This window comes from Schistocerca gregaria, chromosome 5 (genome assembly GCF_023897955.1).
Source record: "Schistocerca gregaria isolate iqSchGreg1 chromosome 5, iqSchGreg1.2, whole genome shotgun sequence".
In the NCBI taxonomy this organism is placed as follows: Eukaryota; Metazoa; Arthropoda; class Insecta; order Orthoptera; family Acrididae; genus Schistocerca; species Schistocerca gregaria.
In genome coordinates, this window is record NC_064924.1 from 108,865,910 (window position 1) to 108,886,999 (window position 21,090).

At 42.6% G+C, this 21,090-nt stretch overlaps 1 protein-coding gene across 1 annotated transcript in view; it reads right to left on the minus strand.

Annotated features, from left to right (window-relative positions):
* Nucleotides 1–21,090, minus strand: part of LOC126273248 (protein Wnt-1-like) — an 873,380-nt gene that overhangs the window by 30,820 nt on the left and 821,470 nt on the right. Inside the window, exon 4 of the mRNA XM_049976793.1 lies at nt 13,035–13,155. Within this exon, the coding sequence (XP_049832750.1) occupies nt 13,035–13,155 (121 nt within the window). The remainder of the gene's footprint in view (nt 1–13,034; nt 13,156–21,090) is intronic.

Genomic DNA, 21,090 nt, shown 5'->3' on the forward strand with positions numbered 1-21,090 from the left:
ACATCCATGCCCGAGGCAGGATTCAAACCTGCGACCGTAGCGGTCCCGCGGTTCCAAACTGTAGCGCCTAGAACCGCTCGGCCACCCCGGCCGACACTTCCTGTATCCTTAAATAACCTAACTATCCGTCGAACGGTCCTGACACTTGGATGATGTCGTCCAAGATACCGAGCAGCTTACATAGCACAAGGCCGTTTGGCATTTTGATCACAATAACCATACATCAACACGACATTCGACCTTTTCCGCAATTGGTAAACGGTCCATTTCAACACGGGTAATTTATTACGAAGAAAATACCGTCCGCACTGGCGGAATGTTAAGTGATACCACGTACTTATACGTTTGTGACTATTACAGCGCTATCCACTACAAAAGCGAAAAAAGTGGTCCACCTAAAACATTCATATTTCTTTACGTACTACAGGAATATGTAATAAAAAATGGGGGTTCCTATTAAAAAAAAATCCGTTTGACGTATGGCAGCGCCATCTAGCGGGCCAATCATAGCGCCATCTGGTTTCCCCCCTTAAAACTAGACGAGTTTCGTTCTTTGAATTTTTCTCGTTTGATGCTTATATCGTGAGATATTTGACCCGGTCACTATCAATGGACCACCTTGTACAACGTCTCGACACGAAACTTCCTGCCGGGCGAGGCGAGAACTTTTTTCGTTACTGTAGCCTGCAGGAAGCGACTGGTGCAATTGAGTAAGTACATAACGGTAATTTGAGGGTTGTTAGGTCGACTGTCTCGCGGAAAGTTTTTTATTTTCAATTTCTACGTCACATACAGCGTAATTAAACAAAATAATGCTCAAATTATTGTACTTATTAACATTTTCATATAAGTCGTAACAACGGAAGGCAAACGGAAGTTTGTAATTACAAATAAATTTTCAGGAAGACATTGTAAGGCGTACACGAGAACTTCGTATATAAAATTAGATACTTTTATTACGTTGCAGTTGATTGTTTACACTTGCTGGGGTGATAGTCATCGTAAAAGCGGGGGTAGCAATTATTTTCTCGACATATTGCACAAGTTATAAACGCCGCATTTTATAATTACATGGTTGTTTTAATGTTTCTATAGGAAAACAAATTTGGTTTATAGTCATGAAAGGTTCTTGCTCATCGCACACTTTGGCAGAACACAGCGTGTGATGCATCATTTCGTCAAACATGGCGAGGGTAGCTCGTGACCTACAAAGAACATATTTTGGTGCAGTCTTCTCGGAGTGCGATTCCTTTTTCTCTCTGTATGAGATGAGAGCTGATTTGAAACTTTTTGATCAAATTCTTTAACTGACGATAAAAATAGACATCGCAGGGGTACACTACCGGACTGCATTTGAGGAAAATCACTTTAATACTGCACGACGGCAATTGCTCTCCATTTTGAAAATCCTCGTCGTATAACTGTGGACCTGTTTGAGCTCGCCACAAGTCAGTGACATACTAAATTCCATGAAACAGTCAAAAAAATTTTGTGCAATGATGTTTCCCCAGATTCTGACGAAGTTATATCGACATTCCTATATTTTGCCAAGAACGTATCCACCGTTTTTTGAATCCTCCGTCCAAACTGTTTCCCTTGCCTTTTGTTTAAATGCATTTTATTAAAATATTAATAAATGCAGTATACTGATCATTATTTCGATTTATCTGCACTGTAAGTAACGTAAAAATATAAAGTATAAAAAATACCGTGCAGGAACTCGACCCAAGGACTATTTCCATTGCACCAACCGCTGCCTGAGAACTCTTGACAACATAAATTATTCATGCTTCGTTCCATCCACGCCAAAAACGCTTTTTTTTCGCGATGATGAGTAGGTGCGGTCCCATTTTCAGCTTTGTTTTATTAATTTTTTTCTGGACAGTTACAATATTATGGATAAGTAAAACTTTCTAGTTCATCCTTACAATCTGTTCAAACCGTTCACACAATATTTTGATACATGACATCTTTAGACATGCTGTAAGTTATATAGACAAGAAATATAATACGGATTTTACAGCTTATGGAAAATTATCTTCAATGGAAGCTTACAACCAAATTTACAACTACACACTTATCGAGAAAACATCAATTCTGAAATAGACGAAACGCATATTACATGTAAACAAACCTCTGAGCAATAACATCACAGAAATAGCCATGCTAACTTTAATAACAAACCAAAAGACAAAAGCTACAAATCGTGCAATAATGTTAAATTGTTGATTACATTCTCTTTTGGAACTTTGTCTCATGCGGAATCTCTGGAGAAAGAGACAGTGAAATGCTTCCTAGTTTTTGTCAGTTCTATACCAAATGAGAAATTGCCAAATTTAAAATATGGAAACTACGTTCTAATTCTGAATTCAAAAGCATAGTTGTCTCACTAAACTGTTCACACCAAAATCACTTTTATTATTTGTAAATCCTAATAGGGAACATAAAACAGATGTAACCTATTCGTAGAAAAACACTAAACTGCAAAACACCTGTTTAACAATCCGAGTAAAAAACACGCCCAAATCAGATTAAGTATACCACGTCAATCAAAGTGGAAAACACGCACAAATCAAATTAGGTATATCATTTTCATTGCAATATAGACATCATGCGCTTAAACTATTACCAAAAGTTACCGTAAGCATTATTCTGTACTTGTATCTTTCACATTTTTCTAGTTTTTGTAACGGTATTAAACTGTGTCAAAAGTGTGTGAACAAAAACCAGAATAACAACTCCAGCCTGAACCTGGAGATTTTACCGAGGTCTTTGACGCATCAATGCAGACGACACACTTGGTTGGCAGGGCTGCTACGAAGTGTATTTCTGCTGATGGTCGCTCTATGAACTATTGTCTAATATATGCGAATATTGTAATCAGTTGTGATAGTTTATCAGAATCTACAATTAAATCATCAGGTGGAAAATGGCATCATGGCTAAGACTATTTATGTAAAGGCAAACGTCAATTTATACCTGCTGCCAGAACCTATTTTTACAAGCTTGCACAAGAAGAAGAAGAAGAAGAAGAAGAAGAAGAAGCAGTCTGGGAGACTATCGTCAAAACTTCATCATCAAAAAGCTAAGTACAATTAATTCAGTTATGCCTTCTTCGCTCTAGAGCAGAAGACGAGTACTAGAATTTGGCCATACCAAAAGGCATTAGGGCAGGTGGATGAGGTGACGCTGGAACTTGTCAGCTAGGTTTTTAAAAAAGGAAGAAGAAAAAAGTCTCGGTTTGCACTGCCAGTACCTTTCCTTCCAGTTATCTACTTACCTTTACATGTGGGCCACATAAAGGAAAGGAATATTTCTTCGTAATGTACATGTAGTGTAACATATCCCATAAAATTAAAATCTGTCTTTTTAGACTAACAAAGTTTATCTTAAAGTAAAATTACAATATTTTTGAGTATTTCCAAGATTGCGTCAGCATTAGGGCCAGCAACTATATGTTAATACTTATTTAGTTTTTTGTCACAGTTGTGTATATATATATATATATATATATATATATATATATATATATATATATATATATATATATATAATGATTAGTTTCGAACGAGTCCGTCCATTTTCCAAGCATTTCCCGCGTCTTTATGATGTGAATGTCAGTTCCATTGTAATACAGAAAAGTAGTGTTATGTTTCTACAGTATATGTTAAACTGTCTTTCCATGGGGCAACTGACTTCCATACACTAAGTCAATATAACAGAGCAACATTTGCTTAGTTACCTATTCTATGAAGTCAGCTGTGCCAAGCTCAGAGTGTTTTTGGACTGGATACTGTGCCTGCGAGACTCGGAAGCGGTATATGGCGATTATCGTCAGCTGTGAACTGAACAACTGAACTATACGTAAAAGAACGACACAGGCAACATTAAAGACGGAGCAGTTTTCTTAGGCGCAACACGATTTCACATAGTATGTCTGAACAGAACATAACAAATGAAAGACTCATGTTTTATAATACCAATGATAAAAATAACACACTACCTGAGAGCTGCCACACAACGTGGTGTGGTAATGATTTTGCGACTTATTTCAGATTTTCGCAGCTTATAAAGTCTTGTTAATTGAAGACATTTTTCTGTTTCATGTGAATTTGTACCTGTCCTGTATGAAGCATCGGAAGCGGGTTGCGTAATTTCTATCTACGCCCTTTCCCAGACAGTTAGATTCGTCCAGATATTGATCCCTCCTGCCAGCTTTTTAACTCTTGCCCACCTACCCCACTCCACATCAGGGCCTCAGTTCGTGTCCGGGCTCTTCTCTCTGGGCTTGAGTTTTTCCCTCTCCCTCCTGTTTCCCGGGCCCACATACGTCTACCCCCGTGGTGTGTGCCCCGCCCACACCTTCTGCTCGATTTGACACAGGGCCCGAAGGACTCAGTCCCTCCTCAGGCCCTCCGCCGCCGCATTCTTTCAATCTTTGCCCCGTTTCAAGGCTCTGACGTTGTCTATACAGACGGTTCGATGGTTGCTGGTCGTGTCGGTTATGTGCTCTTATTCTAGTGTATCATTATGAACAACACTCTTTGCCGGCTGGCTCCAATGTTTTCACTGCCGAGCTGGTCGCCATCTCTCGCGCCCTAGAGTATATCCGCTCCTGCTCAGGTGAGTCCTTCGTTATCTGTAGTGCCTCCCTGAGCGGTTTACGATCTATCGACCAGTGTTTCCCTCGCTCTCGTCTGGTGATGGCTATCCAGGAGCCCCTCCATAATCTTGCCCGTTGCGGCCGCTCTGTGGCCTTTGTGTGGACCCCGGGTCATGTCGGCATCCCGGGAAATGAACGTGTTGGCACGCTTGCCAAACAGGCTGTCGGCGCACCAGCCTTTCGGAGAGTGACCTCAGGTCAGTTTTGCGGCAGAAGGTACTTCGTACTTCGCACCTGGGGTGAAGAATGGCGCACCCTGCCCTTATCCCAACGAACTACGGGCCGTCAAGGAGACTACTGGCGTGTGGCGCTCCTCCTTGCGAGCCTCCCGCAAGGACTCGGTTGTTCTCTGCCGGCTCCGCATTGGCCACAAAAAAATGGCTCTGAGCACTATGGGACTTAACTGCTGAGGTCATCAGTCCCCTAGACTTAGAACTACTTAAACCTCACTAACCTAAGGACATCACACACATCCATGCCCGAGGCAGGATTCGAACCTGCGACCGTAGCGGTCGCGCGGTTCCAGACTTTAGCGCCCGGTCATCTCTTGCGCCGTGACGACCCACCTCTCTGCCGCTGTGGATCAGTGCTGACAGTGGTCCACACCGTGTTGGCCTGTCCGTTTTTAACTGCACTCAGGCAGACCCCCCACAAACCAGCTCCAGCTCTCCTTTCCCTCTCCATCTCCACCCCCATTCATTTCCTCTTGTAACCGCTGCCCTACCCACATGACGCACTACTCCCCAACCTCTCGTCTTTCCCACCGAATGTATTTCCCACTATCCACCTCAGCTTCTACCTGTCATCTCCGTAGTTTTCCTATCTAACAAAGCATTATCTTTCTACACACACCCCTCAATCCTAGGGAACAGACTCTCTACTCCAGCAATATCTCTCACCTAGTGCAGGTCCTTCAATTTTCAAGTGAAAGAGCAGAGCTTCGGTGGTTTCATCAGAAGAATTTCACTTTCCTGCGGTGTGTTTTGAAAATTTATATATGTCTGTTTTTCTTTTTAATTGTCCGTCTTTGATTTTTAATTTAAAATAGAAAAAAACACAAAATTTGTTTGTATTTCTCACTGTAAAATTTCTTTAATTCGCTTGGCTGAAGAGCGAAGACTTATACTACTGACAGCCCATTCGCTGCCCGTAAGAGGCGAGAGGGATAAAATAACAACAAAGGGAAAAAGTCGTCGGATGACACAGACACAGCTCTCAGTTAAGTGCCGCATAGCACGAGAGCGTATAGAGGCCATCACTGCAGAACTACGGTAAAGAAAACTGTGTGCACAGCTGGTACCTCGAATACTCAATCCTCAGATAAAATAGAGGAGGTTGGACATTTGTTAATAATGTTTTTTCTTTTTTTGCGTTTTGAGTGTGAGGGTGACTGGTTCCTTAACAACTTTGTGACAGGTCATAAAAAGCTGGGTTCACCATTTTGACTCCGAAAACGAGAGAACATAAATGGAACTCCGCCACGAAGGACCATGGACACCAAAAAAGTTCAAGGCCATCCTATCAGCAGGCAAAGTCATACCCGTGGCGTTCGGAGACGTTCAAGGTGTGGAGGAATTTGGAATTCATGCCTAAAGGCACGCCAATAAACTCTTCAAGGTAATGTGAAACCCTCAGAAAAATGAAAACACGAATTCGAAGAGTTCGTCCACACATGGAGCATCCTCTCCTTCAGCATGACAACACCAAACCACGCACGAGCGCTGCTACAACTGCAGCAGTCCGACACCTTGAGTTCACTGCCATCCGCCATACTCCATACAGTCCCTCATTGGCCCACCTGATTTTTAATTGCTTCAAAATTAAAAGAACACCTTTGTCGACTTCACTTTTATAGAGATGAAGCGGTGCAAGCAGAGGTGAGGTTGTGCCTCCACCAACACAGTCAAGCATTCTACAGTGAGAAATCAACAAACTAGTCTGTGGTTGGGAGAAGTGTGTTCGCTGCAGGATGACTATATCGAGCAATAAATCTATAGACACGAAGAACAAAGATGTAGAATGTTAATAAAGTTTATTTTATTTAAAAATCTTTAAGAGTTTTCACAAAAAATACGGAGACATTACTTTCCAGCACGCCCTCGTAATTTCAGGACTGACTGATGAACAATTCCAGTCTTTATGGCATTTTAAATTAGTCACTAAATATTATGACCAAGTTTAAATAATTTTGGACTAGCTTATAAAAGAAATCAGCTCTATATTGGTTACTTAATTCTTAACACAGCATGTTGTGTGCTACAAATAGCAATTCTCTGATAAATGCTTTCATAGAACGCTGAATGAATTAATTTATGTATGGAATTATGCTTAAAAGTTTAATTAAATAAGGAATAATTTCATCTACTAATGACTGAGTAGTTGAACTATGTAATTTGGCCTGCAGCGTCAACAATGTTGTGATTTATTAGCTAATTAACTAGTAATTTCTGTTTCTTTAGTAAATACTGATTAGCTGTGTTGGAATTGGAAATTAATGTTGTCTTTTTTTACTTATTGAATTCAATGTTTGTAAAAATTAATCGTCGGAATCATTTGGGGACTGAAGTTTAATATGATAGCACTACTACTGAGAAGTCTCTGCTGTTTATATTCTCATCCAAAAGGCACTAAGAATAACTTATTTCTGAAACATCAGATGTCTAGGAGAACATACAAAATTTTAGAAATCTCACTTAGGAGGGGATGCGTAACATTTCTAGCTACGGGAGCCACAAACTTTATTCCCACATTTCCCATCTCAGTTGAGCGACAATGCTTTAGCTGACACATGAGGTCATGAAATAGAGTTAGGTATGAAAACAGACGCTACTACAGTGGATTTACCGTGAGAAATTGCGCCAACTGAATAAGAGTGCTCTAGTGATCTGATATGTTGCTGTGATAGAAGATGGAAGGATTACCATTGGAGCAGTGCATCATTTATTAATTGTAGCTAAAGTATAATTATTACTTTGTTTATAATAATAGGGAAGAACCTCTTAATACTAAGCCATCACAACAAAGTCCAAACTTTGTTTTAGTGTCAATTTTTGAGGAATATTTTAGTAATGAGAAAGAGCCCAAGAACTTCGACGCCATCGGTTTCGTACCGATTGACCGCCAAGCAAAGCGATTGGTGCCAGACTGTTCAGCTCTTAAGGGCAGAACAGTACAGCTTTTAGCTACCGCACCACACAGTATAGTCTTTACCTGGAAAGTAAGCGCCTAATGCTACGAATTGCTGTGCGACCAACATCGCATCTCTGTGAGCGCGGCAGAGTAAAACTGTGCTTAGGAAATATAATTTTATTGTGAAACATTTATATTATTGCTAACGTCTTTAACAATGAGCAAGAATTAATATTTGTCAATAATTAGGATGATTCGCAATAAAACGTATGACTCTAATAGGCGCACGTTTTTTTGTACCGCTCAATTTCTGTGATCAGTTTTCTGTTTTACAGCAAGAGCAGCAGACTTATGCTCTACGTGCTACTTTTTTTTTAAGAAATTCCGGAGTCTGCTTTGCTGTGGCAAACATAAGTAAGACCCTCATACGACCTAGTCCTCCACTGCAAATGGAGACAGCTAGGTGCCGCCTGCGCTGACACACAGAAGGGAGTCGCCAACGCATTCACTCTGATGACCGACTTCCGTCATATTAAGTAGCGACGACATTGTATTTTAAATATACTCCGGTGTAGCGAGGACCAGCATCAGTACAACGTGAACAGCAAACAGCAGGGGCAAGAAATGAACAGAAGCTTTTGAAATGTGGCGCTGCGGGCAAATGCTGATGATTGGATAGGTAGGTCGGATAACTAATAAACGAGTAGTGAAACGAATTGGGAGAAACGAAATTTATGGTACAGGGGGAGGGGCGGGGGGGGGGGGGGGGTGACAGAAAGGCTCGGGTGGGAGGGACATGTTCTGAGGCACCGTGGAATTATGAATTCGGTAATGGAGGGTAATGTGGAGGGGTTAAAATCGTAGAGGGAGATCACGGTTTGAAAAGAGATTAAAATGGATGTACGTTGCTGTAGTTATGCAAAGATGGAAAGAATCGCACAGGATAGACTAGCATCACTCTTATTTGTGAAATCAACGGTAACAACGATAATGAAGAGTGATTGCTGCTATGATTGTATGTGAAAGGAGAGGAACTTGTGACGAGCTCACACTATGAGAATCTTTGGGAGGTGAGCTCGGATGGTAGCGCACTGCCCGCGAAAGTTTGGGATGAGCGTTTGAATCTTGGCAAGTTTTTAACTTGTCAAAAATGATCATCTGAACAACTTTGTTCTTTCACAGAATGCTAAAAAGGTCTCCAGACTGTAACGCCATGACAGGGCACCTGAAGGTGAATAGACAGAACTTTAAAAAGAAATACAGATTGGGCAAAATAAAACAGGCCCCAAAAATAATTCAGACACTTTAAGAGAGGCAACCCAACTTACACCGTTTGCCCCAGTAAGGACAATGTTAAGTTGGGTTGCCTGTTCAAGGTGACTGGAACGTTTTCTGCGACAGTTTTATTTTGTCCAACCAGTACACGAGTCAGTTAAGGTGTTTTATACCACAATTTATTTATTGACTACAGTCTCTAATGAAGCAGCCCATTGGGAGTAGAAATGTGTTACCAATTGTTTCTTTCACAATTTACGACGCAAATTAGACATCACGCTGGGATCTCTACAGCAGTACCAGCAAAGCTTGGAAAAACAAATGAGTTACGAAATGACGTGTAATTCACGATACTGCCACTAGGAGACTAGTAAGCAGCAAATGGCTGACAATGGAAGACTGACGACATAGAAACGATCGGCAATTGTGTACTTTTTCATGAAACGAAAAACCTTGTTGTGACTCAGAGGCGTTTTCGACCACAGTTTAACACACGATGCGTCCCTTGCAAGAAGACCATCCACAGGTTGTACGATAAATTTGTGCAGGAAGGAAAGTATTGGAAGCGAAGCGACTTCGGCCGAAGTCTGTTTGTTCGCCGGAGAATATTGAAGCGGTACGAATTGCTGTACAGAGAAGTCCCGGGAAATCGTATAGAAAAGCAGCAGTGTAACTGGGAATATCCAGGACGCTCCGTTCAACGCATTCTTAAAAGTGACCTCCATATGTACCCATACAAGGTGACCTGTGCACAGAAGCTCGCTGAAGAACACTAGCAGCAGAGACTACTGTTTCCTCAGTGGGCGGAGGATAGGGAAGAAGCTCTCAACAACGTTTGGTTTTCAGACAAGGAGCATTTTCATTTAGACGGTGTGGTGTAGTAGTTAATACAAAAGAAGAAAAAGAAGAGAGGAAAAGAAAAAGGTTGAAAATGTGGGAAGAAATGGTGAATAAAAAGTGAGTTTTAAAAATCGTTAATGACCGTGAAAAAGGGAGAGAATGAAATGCAAATCGGACTTCGTATTACAGAAAAGTTATCGGACTACGTGATTCGGAAAAGCTATTGTTGGGGTGGTCCTTGTGGCGTTTTTTAGTAAAAGTTAAACCAATTTCCACTACAAAAATTATTTGAAAAAAGGCAGAGAATAACAAATGTGACTAACAGGGGGAAATGGCGTAGATAAGAGTTCATTCTTTACCATGTTAACATGTCTTCTTTCGTGTGGCGTCCAGGTCTTCAAAAATCTCCTACTTCATTTCTGCGTGAAAAATCTGCTCCGAAATCTTGCAATAAGTTTCATTGTCCAGGAATTTCTAATGTATACAAAACCGTCTTGATATTAAATGCAATTTATTTTACGTTGCTTCTTCCATTCTCCGAATTTCATAACAACTTCCACAATATGTCTACACATTAAAATCAGATCAAGACTAGCTAATAATTTTTTTACGTCTGCATTAAGCTTCCGCTCTCGAGAGACAAAAAAGAAACGGATAGAAAAAAAGAGTTTCAATTTTAGTATTTTCTCTGCCGTCGAGCGCTCGTACCGCTGCGACGGTATAATTTAAGTCTGAGGGAACGAGTGTAGCGCGGCGAAATTCAAAGTCCCGCTACAGTGGTTAACAAACAAAACGTACGATTTTGGGTCACTGAAAACCCACTAGTGTTTCATGAACGACAACATGATGCTCCGAGGATTACAGCGTGGGCAGCAATGACCAGTCACGGACTTTTCTTTGAAGAAACTGTGAACATCGAGCGTTATTTGGACATGCTTCGCAATAGTTTCATTCCACAGCTTCTTGCTACTGCCTTGCCCTTCAACACGCAGTGCTTCATGCAAGATGGAGCAAGGCCACATACTGCAAACACTGTGTTGGAGTTTTTACACGAGCATTTCGACATGCGGATCATTTCACTCAGGTTTCCAGGTCGCTTCAATGACGGACAAAATAGTCCAGACCTCAATCCATGTGACTTTTTTCTTTGGGGGTACCTAAAGGAAAAAAAAGTTCCCGAAACGTCCACGTGATTTAATGGAGCTAAGAAGACTTATTCTTCAAGCTTGCAGTGAAATTACGGAAGACATGTGCCGTAGGGTAATCACTAACTTCAGTGTTCGTTTGAAGGAAGTTAGGAAACGAAATGGTGGACATATTGAACATGTGCTGAGTTAGAACAAATCTCCATGGACGGCTCTTCATTGTAGTATACAGACTGTTACAAAAAGGTACGGCCAAACTTTCAGGAAACATTCCTCACACACAAAGAAAGAAAAGATATTATGTGGACACGTGTCCGGAAACGGAAGGAAGGTGATGTTGACTTCAGTGCTTGTGTTGACATGCGACTCATTGCTCTACAGTACTAGCATCAAGCACATCAGTACGTAGCATCAATAGGTTAGTGTTTATCACGAACGTGGTTTTGCAGACAGTGCAATGTTTACAAATGCGGAGTTGGCTGATGCCCATTTGATGTGTGGATTAGCACTGGGCAATAGCCGTGACGCGGTACGTTTGTATCGAAACAGATTTCCAGAACGAAGGTGTCCCGACAGGAAGACGTCCGAAGCAATTGATCGACGTCTTAGGGAGCACGGAACATTCCAGCCTATGACTCGCGACTGGGGAAGACCTAGAACGCCGAGGACACCTGCAATGGACGAGGCAATTCTTCGTGCAGTTGACGATAACCCTAATGTCAGCGTCAGAGAAGTTGCTGCTGTACAAGGAAACGTTGACCACGTCACTGTATGGTTAGTGCTACGGGAGAACCAGTTGTTTCCGTACCATGTACACCGTGTGCAGGCACTAGCAGCAGCTGATTGGCCTCCACGAGTACACTTCTGCGAATGGTTCACCCAACAATGTGTCAATCCTCATTTCAGTGCAAATTTTCTCTTTACGGATGAGGCTTATTCCAAAGTGATCAAATTGTAAATTTTCACAATCAACATGCGTGGGCTGACGAGAATCTGCACGCAATTGTGCAATCACGTCATCAACACTGATTTTCTGTGAACGTGTGGGCAGGCATTGTTGGTTATGTCTTGATTGGGCCCCATGTTCTCCCACCTACACTCAATGGAGCACGTTATCATGATTTCATACGGGATACTCTACCTGTGCTGCTAGAACATGTGCCTTTACAAGTACGACACAACATGTGGTTCATGCACGATGGAGCTCCTGCACATTTCAGTCAAAGTGTTCGTACGCTTCTCAACAACAGATTCGGTGACCGATGGATTGGTAGAGGCGGACCAATTCCATGGCCTCCACGCTCTCCTGACCTCAACCCTCTTGACTTTCATTTATGGGGGCATTTGAAAGCTCTTGTCTACGCAACCCCGGTGCCAAATGTAGAGACTCTTCGTGCTCGTATTGTGGACGGCTGTGATACAATACGCCATTCTCCAGGGCTGCACCAGCGCATCAGGGATTCCATGCGACGGAGGGTGGATGCATGTATCCTCGCTAACGGAGGACATTTTGAACATTTCCTGTAACATAGTGTTTGAAGTCACGCTGGTACATTCTGTTGCTGCGTGTTTCCGTTCCATGATTAATGTGATTTGAAAAGAAGTAATAAAATGAGCTCTAAGGAAAGTAAGCGTTTCCGGACACATGTCCACATAACATCTTTTCTTTGTGTGTGAGGAATGTTTCCTAAAAGTTTCGCCGTACCTTTTTGTAATACCCTGTATGTTCCTTAAAGACTGTATTGACAATAAAGTTTATATTCAAAAACAAAATGGTAACACATTTCGTGCGCCACCCTGTAGTTTGTATACAGCATACTTTGAAGGTGAACATGTAATTATGGTGCGATGGTGGTGAATGGAGCACAGTTGCAGAACAAATTTAGAACTACTCTCCCCGTTCAGTGGTGGATACAGAATGGGTGCCATGTCTGCAGCATCATTATCATAAAATCTACATGTACGGTAGTTGTAAGACTTACTGATGGTCATGACGTTGCCGAAAAGCGTGCCGCTGCCGGGCACGGTGGAGCAGTTCCACCTGCTCATGCGGAACTGGAACTGGCACTCCTCCAGAGCGGTCTTCATGCCCACGCCTACTGCCTGCAACCGGGAACAACATCATTGTCGCCACACACATTAATCATATATTGCATACTCGCCGTAAGGGCGTGAAAAGATAACACTGCAATCAGAATTTAAACTAAACAATTACATACATAAACTGTCTAAAGGTGAATTCTTACATGGGAGTGATACCACACCAAAAACAATACAGAGACACTATTTAGTCTTCCCTGATTACGAAGATTTGTTTCTAAGGAACTGCACTACGTACAGTTACGTGGCCGGCTAGGGTGGCCGAGCGGTTGTAGACGCTACAGTCTGGAACCGCGCGACCGCTACGTCGCAGGTTCTAATCCTGCCTCGGGCATAGATGTTTGTCATGTCTTTAGGTTAACTGAACGGAATGGACAGTGTCTTGAAAGGAGGATATAAGATGAACGAAAAAAGGATAATGGAATGTAGTCGAATTAAGTCTGGTGATAGTGAGGGAATTAGATTAGGAAATGAGGCACTTAAAGTAGTAAAGGAGTTTTGCTATTTGGGGAGCAAAATAACTGATGATGGCCGAAGTAGAGAGGATTTAAAATGTAGACTGGCAATGGCAAGGAAAGCGTTTCTGAAGAAGAGAAATTTGTTAACATCGAATATAGGTTTAAGTGTCAGGACGTCGTTTCTGAAAGTATTTGTATGGAGTGTAGCCATGTATGGAAGTGAAACATGGACGATAAATAGTTTGGACAAGAATAGAATAGAAGCTTTCGAAATGTGGTGCTACAGAAGAATGCTGAAGATTAGATGGGTAGATCACGTAACTAATGAGGAGGTATTGAATAGCAGTGGGGAGAGAAGGAGTTTGTGGCACAACTTGACAAGAAGAAAGGACCGGTTGTTAGGACATGTTCTGAGGCATCATGGGATCGCAAATTTAGCAACTGAGGTCAGTGTGGAGGGTAAAAATCGTAGAGGGAGACCAAGAGATGAATACACTAAGGCAGGTTCAGAAGGATGTAGGTTGCAGTAAGTACTTGGAGATGAAGAAGCTTGCACATGATAGAGTAGCATGGAGAGCTGCATCAAACCAGTCTCAGGACTGAAGACCACAACAACAACAACAACAACATAGGTTAGTCAGGTTTAATTAGTTCTAAGTTCTAGGGGACTGATGACCTCAGAAGTTAAGTCCTGTAGTGCTCAGAGCCATTTGAACAGATAGGCGGTTTGTTGCAAATAGTAACTCAACTAAAAAGTTCTTTTATGAATAACTTCCAGTTGGGTTCCATTTTTTTGCCCAGAAAACGTCTAGGCGATACTCAATTTCCTAGCATGTCTTTGCCAACATCTCCTGCCGGACCGCCTCTCCAGCAAGTCGTATTCATGCCGTCAGAGTTTGCATATCATGAAATGAACTAAACAGCTTATCCTTAACGTAAACCCACAAAAAAGAAATGAGGTGTATGTATGGTGAACATGGTGACCATGATGTTGGATCATCTCTACCGATCCATCTGTCCAAAAAGGTTTCACCCGAGAACTAGCGAGCAAATAACTCTCAGTGTGGCAGTGCACTATCTTGTTGAAACTCTACTCGTGTTTGAAACTCCTGTAACTGTGATGCACGGTAAAGTTTCAGCATGTCCAGTAAACAATTCCTGTGATGCATCGATTCCTCCTACATGTCTCTAGCAGACTCAGCACATTTGGGCCTACCTTCCGGCTGTGAAGCTTGCAAGAGCCACACTTTGCATGCATGGAAATGCAGCCATTTCTGTAACATCTTCACCACAGTGCTCTAAAGTACGCCTGTTTCTCTGAGAACATAATAGGTCGATTTTCACAGATTGCACTGAAATGCTGTCTCACGGTATCAAAAATTTTGTCACTCTCTCCTCTTCTACAGCTTCTTGCCTTGTCACCAACAATGCCAGCCTCTTTAAACTTTTCGTACGATCTTTTGATGTTCTTCACATCTGTAGCATCACGATGATAAGCACTTCGGAGTTGTCGATCAACTATAGTAAGCGATAGTGTTTCATGAAACCAGAAAACACACTGCACTTCCTCCTGCATAGACGCCATTGCGACAGCAGACTCCTACGACTACGATTCACTACATGTTACAAGTGAGAGAGAGAAAGAGAGAGAGAGAGAGAGAGAGAGAGAGAGAGAGAGAGAGAGAGAGGAAACCTGATACCATCACAGCACGTGCAGAAGTGTAGTCAGAAAACTTAACGAGTTGCAACAATTCTCGTAGTCTTAAATAGCACAGTTCCTTAGAAATAAATTTTTGTGATCAGCGAAAGACTGCATGTTCACCCTGTACTATGCAGTATAAATCTGTCCTTTGATTTAGCTAATTATATTGTTAGAACATTATCAGTGCAAAACTTAAATCTCACTCACCGGATCATAAATAAATCCGTAGGAAGTATGCTACTCACAAACCACTAAGTTACCAGTTTGTGGGGAGCTTTCTTTCACTTACGAGTCAAAATATTAATGAGCTCCTTAAAAGAGCACACTGATCGCTTTGGAGAGCTGTAGACGTCGATCAACTGGCAACAGGCAGTCATGGGACACTCCAACGTTGGTTTAAGTCATGGGAGTGAAGTGGTATGTATGTGGCAATTTATTGTACGGAATCAGCGCAGTAAAGATGGATCAGAGTGAAGATGTAAAAGAATGACAGAAAGGAGTCATCGCGTTTGGACATTCTCAAGACCGCACGGTGAATGAAGTTGCCCAGTTTATTGCTGGATCGCCATGGCCTGCCCAAGGTATCTACAAGGTTGGTGTACCACTCACAGCCCTGTAAGACTGCTTATGACCAGCAATCATGACGAGATACTAAGCGACAGGGACCGTAGATGGGTTTCACGCCGTGTCAGTGACAACGGTTTCAACAGAAATTGCTTCTGTCAGTGAAAGCAGAACAACCTCAACAAGTTTCCCATCAAACATTTCGGTGAAACCTGCATATAAGGAGGAGGAGGAGATTAGTGTTTAACGTCCCGTCGACAACGAGGTCATTAGAGACGGAGCACACGCTCGTATTAGCGAAGGATGGGGAAGGAAATCGGCCGTGCCCTTTCGAAGGAACCATCCCGGCATTTGCCTGAAGTGATCAAGGGAAATCACGGAAAACCTAAATCAGGATGGCCGGACGCGGGATTGAACCGTCGTCCTCCCGAATGCGAGTCCAGTGCGCTAACCACTGTGCCACCTCGCTCGGTACCTGCATATAGTACCCAACTGGAACAGGATACCTGGCAAAAGTACATGACCTAACAGCACAGCTCATAAAACTGCACGTTTTCAGTGGGCCAAACAACACAGAAACTGGACAGTAACCGACTGTGGGCACGTAATGACAATTTTGCCTCTTTCCAGATCGTGCAAGGCGTCGGGCGTACCGGCAGCCCAATAAGACGTTCAACCCACAATTAGTGGTTGGTGATCAAGACGGAGGTGGTCGTGTGATGTTCTTGAGCTGTTTTCGAACAATGACTTGGGATCATTCATTCAGAGCAACGTGAACATGACCAAAGTATTTATTTCCACATTCTCACTGACAAAGTGTTGTGACTTTTTCTTACATCTTTTTGATAAGTATGCTGTGTGGACTATGTCTTTAAGATGGAAAAGGCACTTTGACTAACCCAGTTGCAAACTACATGGACCTAGGCAACAGAGTTCGTTGCCGTAAAGCAAGCCACCTGCAGCAATATGCTGCCATGGCACAGCACCTGTCAATCAGTGACCAATCGAGTACTAAAACCAGGAACGCTTCAACATGTGGGAGACGTAAAATTTCCTGCAGCAATACCACAACGAACTCAGTTTGGTGCATATACAAGGTATTCGGAAATTCGTGTTACAAACTTCTAGAACTTGTACAGTGGAGAAAGTACATATTTTGAACAGGAACCCATGTCCAGAAACGGATCATTTCCATTCCACAACGGTTTCAATTCAAATGTTTAACTCATCCACTCCTGCTTGAGGAAATTAATTAGACGTGACGCAGTATAGTTATTAGACGACAGTTCGAAAGGAAACATAACAATTTAAACATCACACGTTTACATTATTCAAAAACGAAAAGGAATCCAGCATATTGTATGTACAGAACAGTGCTGATGAATTACAACAGTAGCTCGATGTGGCGATCACAAACGTTGTTATATGCATTGTACTTACGAAGCACGTTCTGGTACACACTTTCCGTCCCACCTGATGTCGCTTAAATTTCTAGTGCAGCAGGAAGACCTCGTACCAGCATATCTTTCTCCTCTGTCTCTACAGGCGTCTCGTAAATTATACTTTTCATAAGACCCCCCCCCCCCCCCAAGAAGTATTCGATAGGAGTTAAATCCGGCAATCATGCAGCCATGCGGTTCGACCACCATATCGTCTGTTGAGATGTCTCTGAACCGCAAGCGATAAGTGAGGTGGTGTATCATGATGCTGAAACCAAGGCTCCACACGTTTTATAGGCAAATGTAGTACGTAGGTTCCTGGTTTGAGTGGGAAGAGTATGGCCCAATCGCATGACCATCGAGAATAGCTGCCCACGCGTTAATACCAAACTGGCGTTGAAATCCATGCACGTGCGTGGCACGACGGTTTTCTTCTGCCCAGACATGGCTGTTTCGCGAATTCAGAACACAGTCCCTAGCGATCTTACATCCATCTGTGAACAGAACTCGATATGGAAACAGGGGTGTGTCGATGCATTGGTGCAGGAACCACGTCAGTACGCACCACGTTGTCGAAAATCGGCTGTAGTCATAGTGTTTACCCTTTGTAAGTGATATGGATGTATCTGTTGCTTACGTGATATTGTGATTGACATCCATTGCACACGCAGCTGTTCGAGTATTTGTTGAGGGGTTCTCCTCAACGCAATGTAGTACATTTTCTTCAAATACAGGCGCCGCGGAGCACCACAGTCCCACTTCTTCAAGGTGAAGGTACCTGTTTATCAGAGCCACTGCGTAACTTGTGCAAGAAATTTGTGCGATGGCGTGCTACGTTGAGGAAAAAGTTCGTGATACAGCCGACCAGCGTCTTTTCCACTACCTCGATCTTTGCCATACACAAGAAGCATGTCTGTGTATTCGGAAAACATATACTGAACCATGTTTCTGCACTCGAGACGCATAGTCTTGAATAGATCTCGCAGCAAGGCAGACATTAAGTGGCATCAGGTGACCGTCTGATGTACTACACATCATCCTGTCTACCAGGACAAGCAACTTTGAAACTTTTCTCTTTCCCTCAGCAGACATGAACTCGTTAGACATCTGAATTGAAGTTGTCGTAGAATGGAAATGGTACGTTTCTGGACATCTGTTCCTGTTCAACATATTATGTATTCACTTCCCTCTACAGTTTCTACACGTTTCTAACGGGAATTTCCGAACATCGTGTGCAGAGGGCACTGGCCACTGATTGTCCATCGTATCGGTGTGTTATCGAGTCAGCACCTGTCACAGTGTCGGCTTCTGCCGTGAGGCCATTCTGGTCAACTGTCATGTTGCTAGAACTTTCTGCTAGGGGTTCCAGTCATCGCCTGATGGTCTGAGGGTCGGTCTGAGGTCCTCGTAGCCATTGATCGAGCCTGCCAGCGACAGTTGCTTCGAGCCAGCTGCCGGTCTGGGTTTCGCTCCCTGGATGTCTATGCAAAGTCACTTGCTATTCGTGGATGTGTCTTAGCAGGCCATATCAGCCTGTCATGTCAGCCCTGACATAGTTCAGCTGCCAGACCAGGAATGTTTGCTATGCAAGGTCGCACTATTCTTGGGCCACATTGAAAATAGCAGCTACTGGCGACCTGCTACAACACTTCACCAACAGGTCCATGAATCAGGGATTGCCTTCCAGCACTACTTGACTTGAGCTTAAGCTTGTACCACGAACTATTGGTGTAATAAACGAATAGCACCGCTTTTGAGTGGGTTTAGACTCATCCTGATCTACCATCCTCAACCAGATAAAATCCATGCCCTCTGCAAGTGGCAACAGAAGTACTGGTGAAGGCTGAAATGGTAGTTCTATGTTTGCAGTGTCAAAGAGGTATGATGGCAGCAGCAATAGAAGAAAAACAATATAGTGTCGAAATTAGGAATTGTGTGTTCGTGTATGATTATTTTCCTCTTCTTCCTTTGAAATAAGGAGTATTCTTACTTTGTCCTTTTGGTAGTGTGCCTGTGGCTAGGCCCTCCCACAAGGTAGAACGGGCGCCTGGTGCAAGTCTTTTTCAGTTAACGCCTCTTCGGCGACTTGAGTATCGATGATAAAATGTTGTTTAAGAAAACACAATACCCAGTCCCCGAGCAGAGCAACTTTCCGGCCAGGCAAGTAATCGAACCCTGGCCCCCCACATAATGTTCTGCTGCGCTGAATACTCAGCTATGGAGGAGGAACTTAGGGTACTAATAGTAGTAATCAAAATGTCATCAGGTGCAAAGGTTTTATCTCAGGAAGCAATTCAACGTGTTGGATTAGGATCCTCAAAGGCAAGCTGATAATTTAGAATTATTTAAGGAGCTTCCAGGGGAATATATTTTTCCATTTATAGATAATTTACTAACACCTTTAAACTGAGGGATGGAATGAGGAATGGTTACTAAGTATGGCTCGCTTTACGTTTACAGGGTTAGGGCATATGTTGAGTGCCATGAGAAGTTGCATAATGTTCAACATTTTCAGAACCTAAGGAGGGGTTGTTGGAACGACAGAAGGAAAAAAACCACTGGTTTTTATCGTGGGCGGCTCAGTGACATAGAACAAAGACAGAGAGAGTGTGCGGATTGCTTTTTTTTTATCGAATTAGAAAACTGAAAAATCTGTACTTACGAGTTTGAAGCAAAACAAAAGAGCGCTAGATGCATTTTTGCGGGATTTGCCAGCTGAAAATTTCATGCAAAGATATGACTAGAATTCCCAAAAGCCTTAAAGGAAACCGTAGCGACTGCGATAGTGTTAGCACCGATGGATGCAGTAACCAAGACATGGGAAAAGAAGGTGGTTTTTAGTGATTAAATCGTGTGTTAGCATTCTTCTCAACCTGGTCACATTCAGCGGAATTAAAGGGAAACTAAGTGCCGTATGTGTAAGAAATTTGGAGATTTGGAATGGTAATGTCCGCACTGGTTTCCAAAGGCACAATATCGATTAAATAGCGACAGTCCCCTGTGGCCGCTTGTATATAAATAAATTAATATTAACTTATCACCTAGAATTGCCTGTTCCGGGGATAGAATATTTCCGCTACGCTAACCACTGCCTAGAAATTACATTACAATAAATAGCTCATGCTTCGCCCGACCCGCGCTACAAATAGTATTTTTCTGAACGATTGGCCATCAGGAACTCCCACTCAAATAACTTTCTTTTCCGGCCAAGCCCTGCATACACCATAAATTTGGACGAAATCGATGATGACGATTACGCACTGTTACTTCGCCTAAAACTGGTATGACGCCTGCTAGAGTCCGATAATCAAGCTGCAGCATATGCAGCGATCGGAGCTGCCTTCCCAAGTACTGGAAGCCACTCAACATCAGACACAGCGCTTGCATCGTACCCGGAAACACCGTGCAAAACTCAAGTGCAGTATCCGATGGTGAGCGCGCAGCATAAGCGGCAATCAGAAGCCTGCATCATCGCTGGATATTTTTGCTTTTATGTAGCTACTGGGAACAGTATGCACCTAATCGTATATGTGTTAACGTCGCATTTCAACGTTTTAGAAAGGAAAAAGGTGTAAAATTACAGGAATTACTTTTGCGACTGAAAGTATTTATATCCGAAATATAAAACGATTTGTTTACTTACAAGGGAACCTCCCTATCCGCAGCCCCCTCAGATTTAGTTATAAGTTGGCACAGTGAATAGGCGTTGAAAAGCTGAACACAGATCAATCGAGAAAACAGGAAGAAGTTGTGTGGAACTATTAAAAAAATAAGC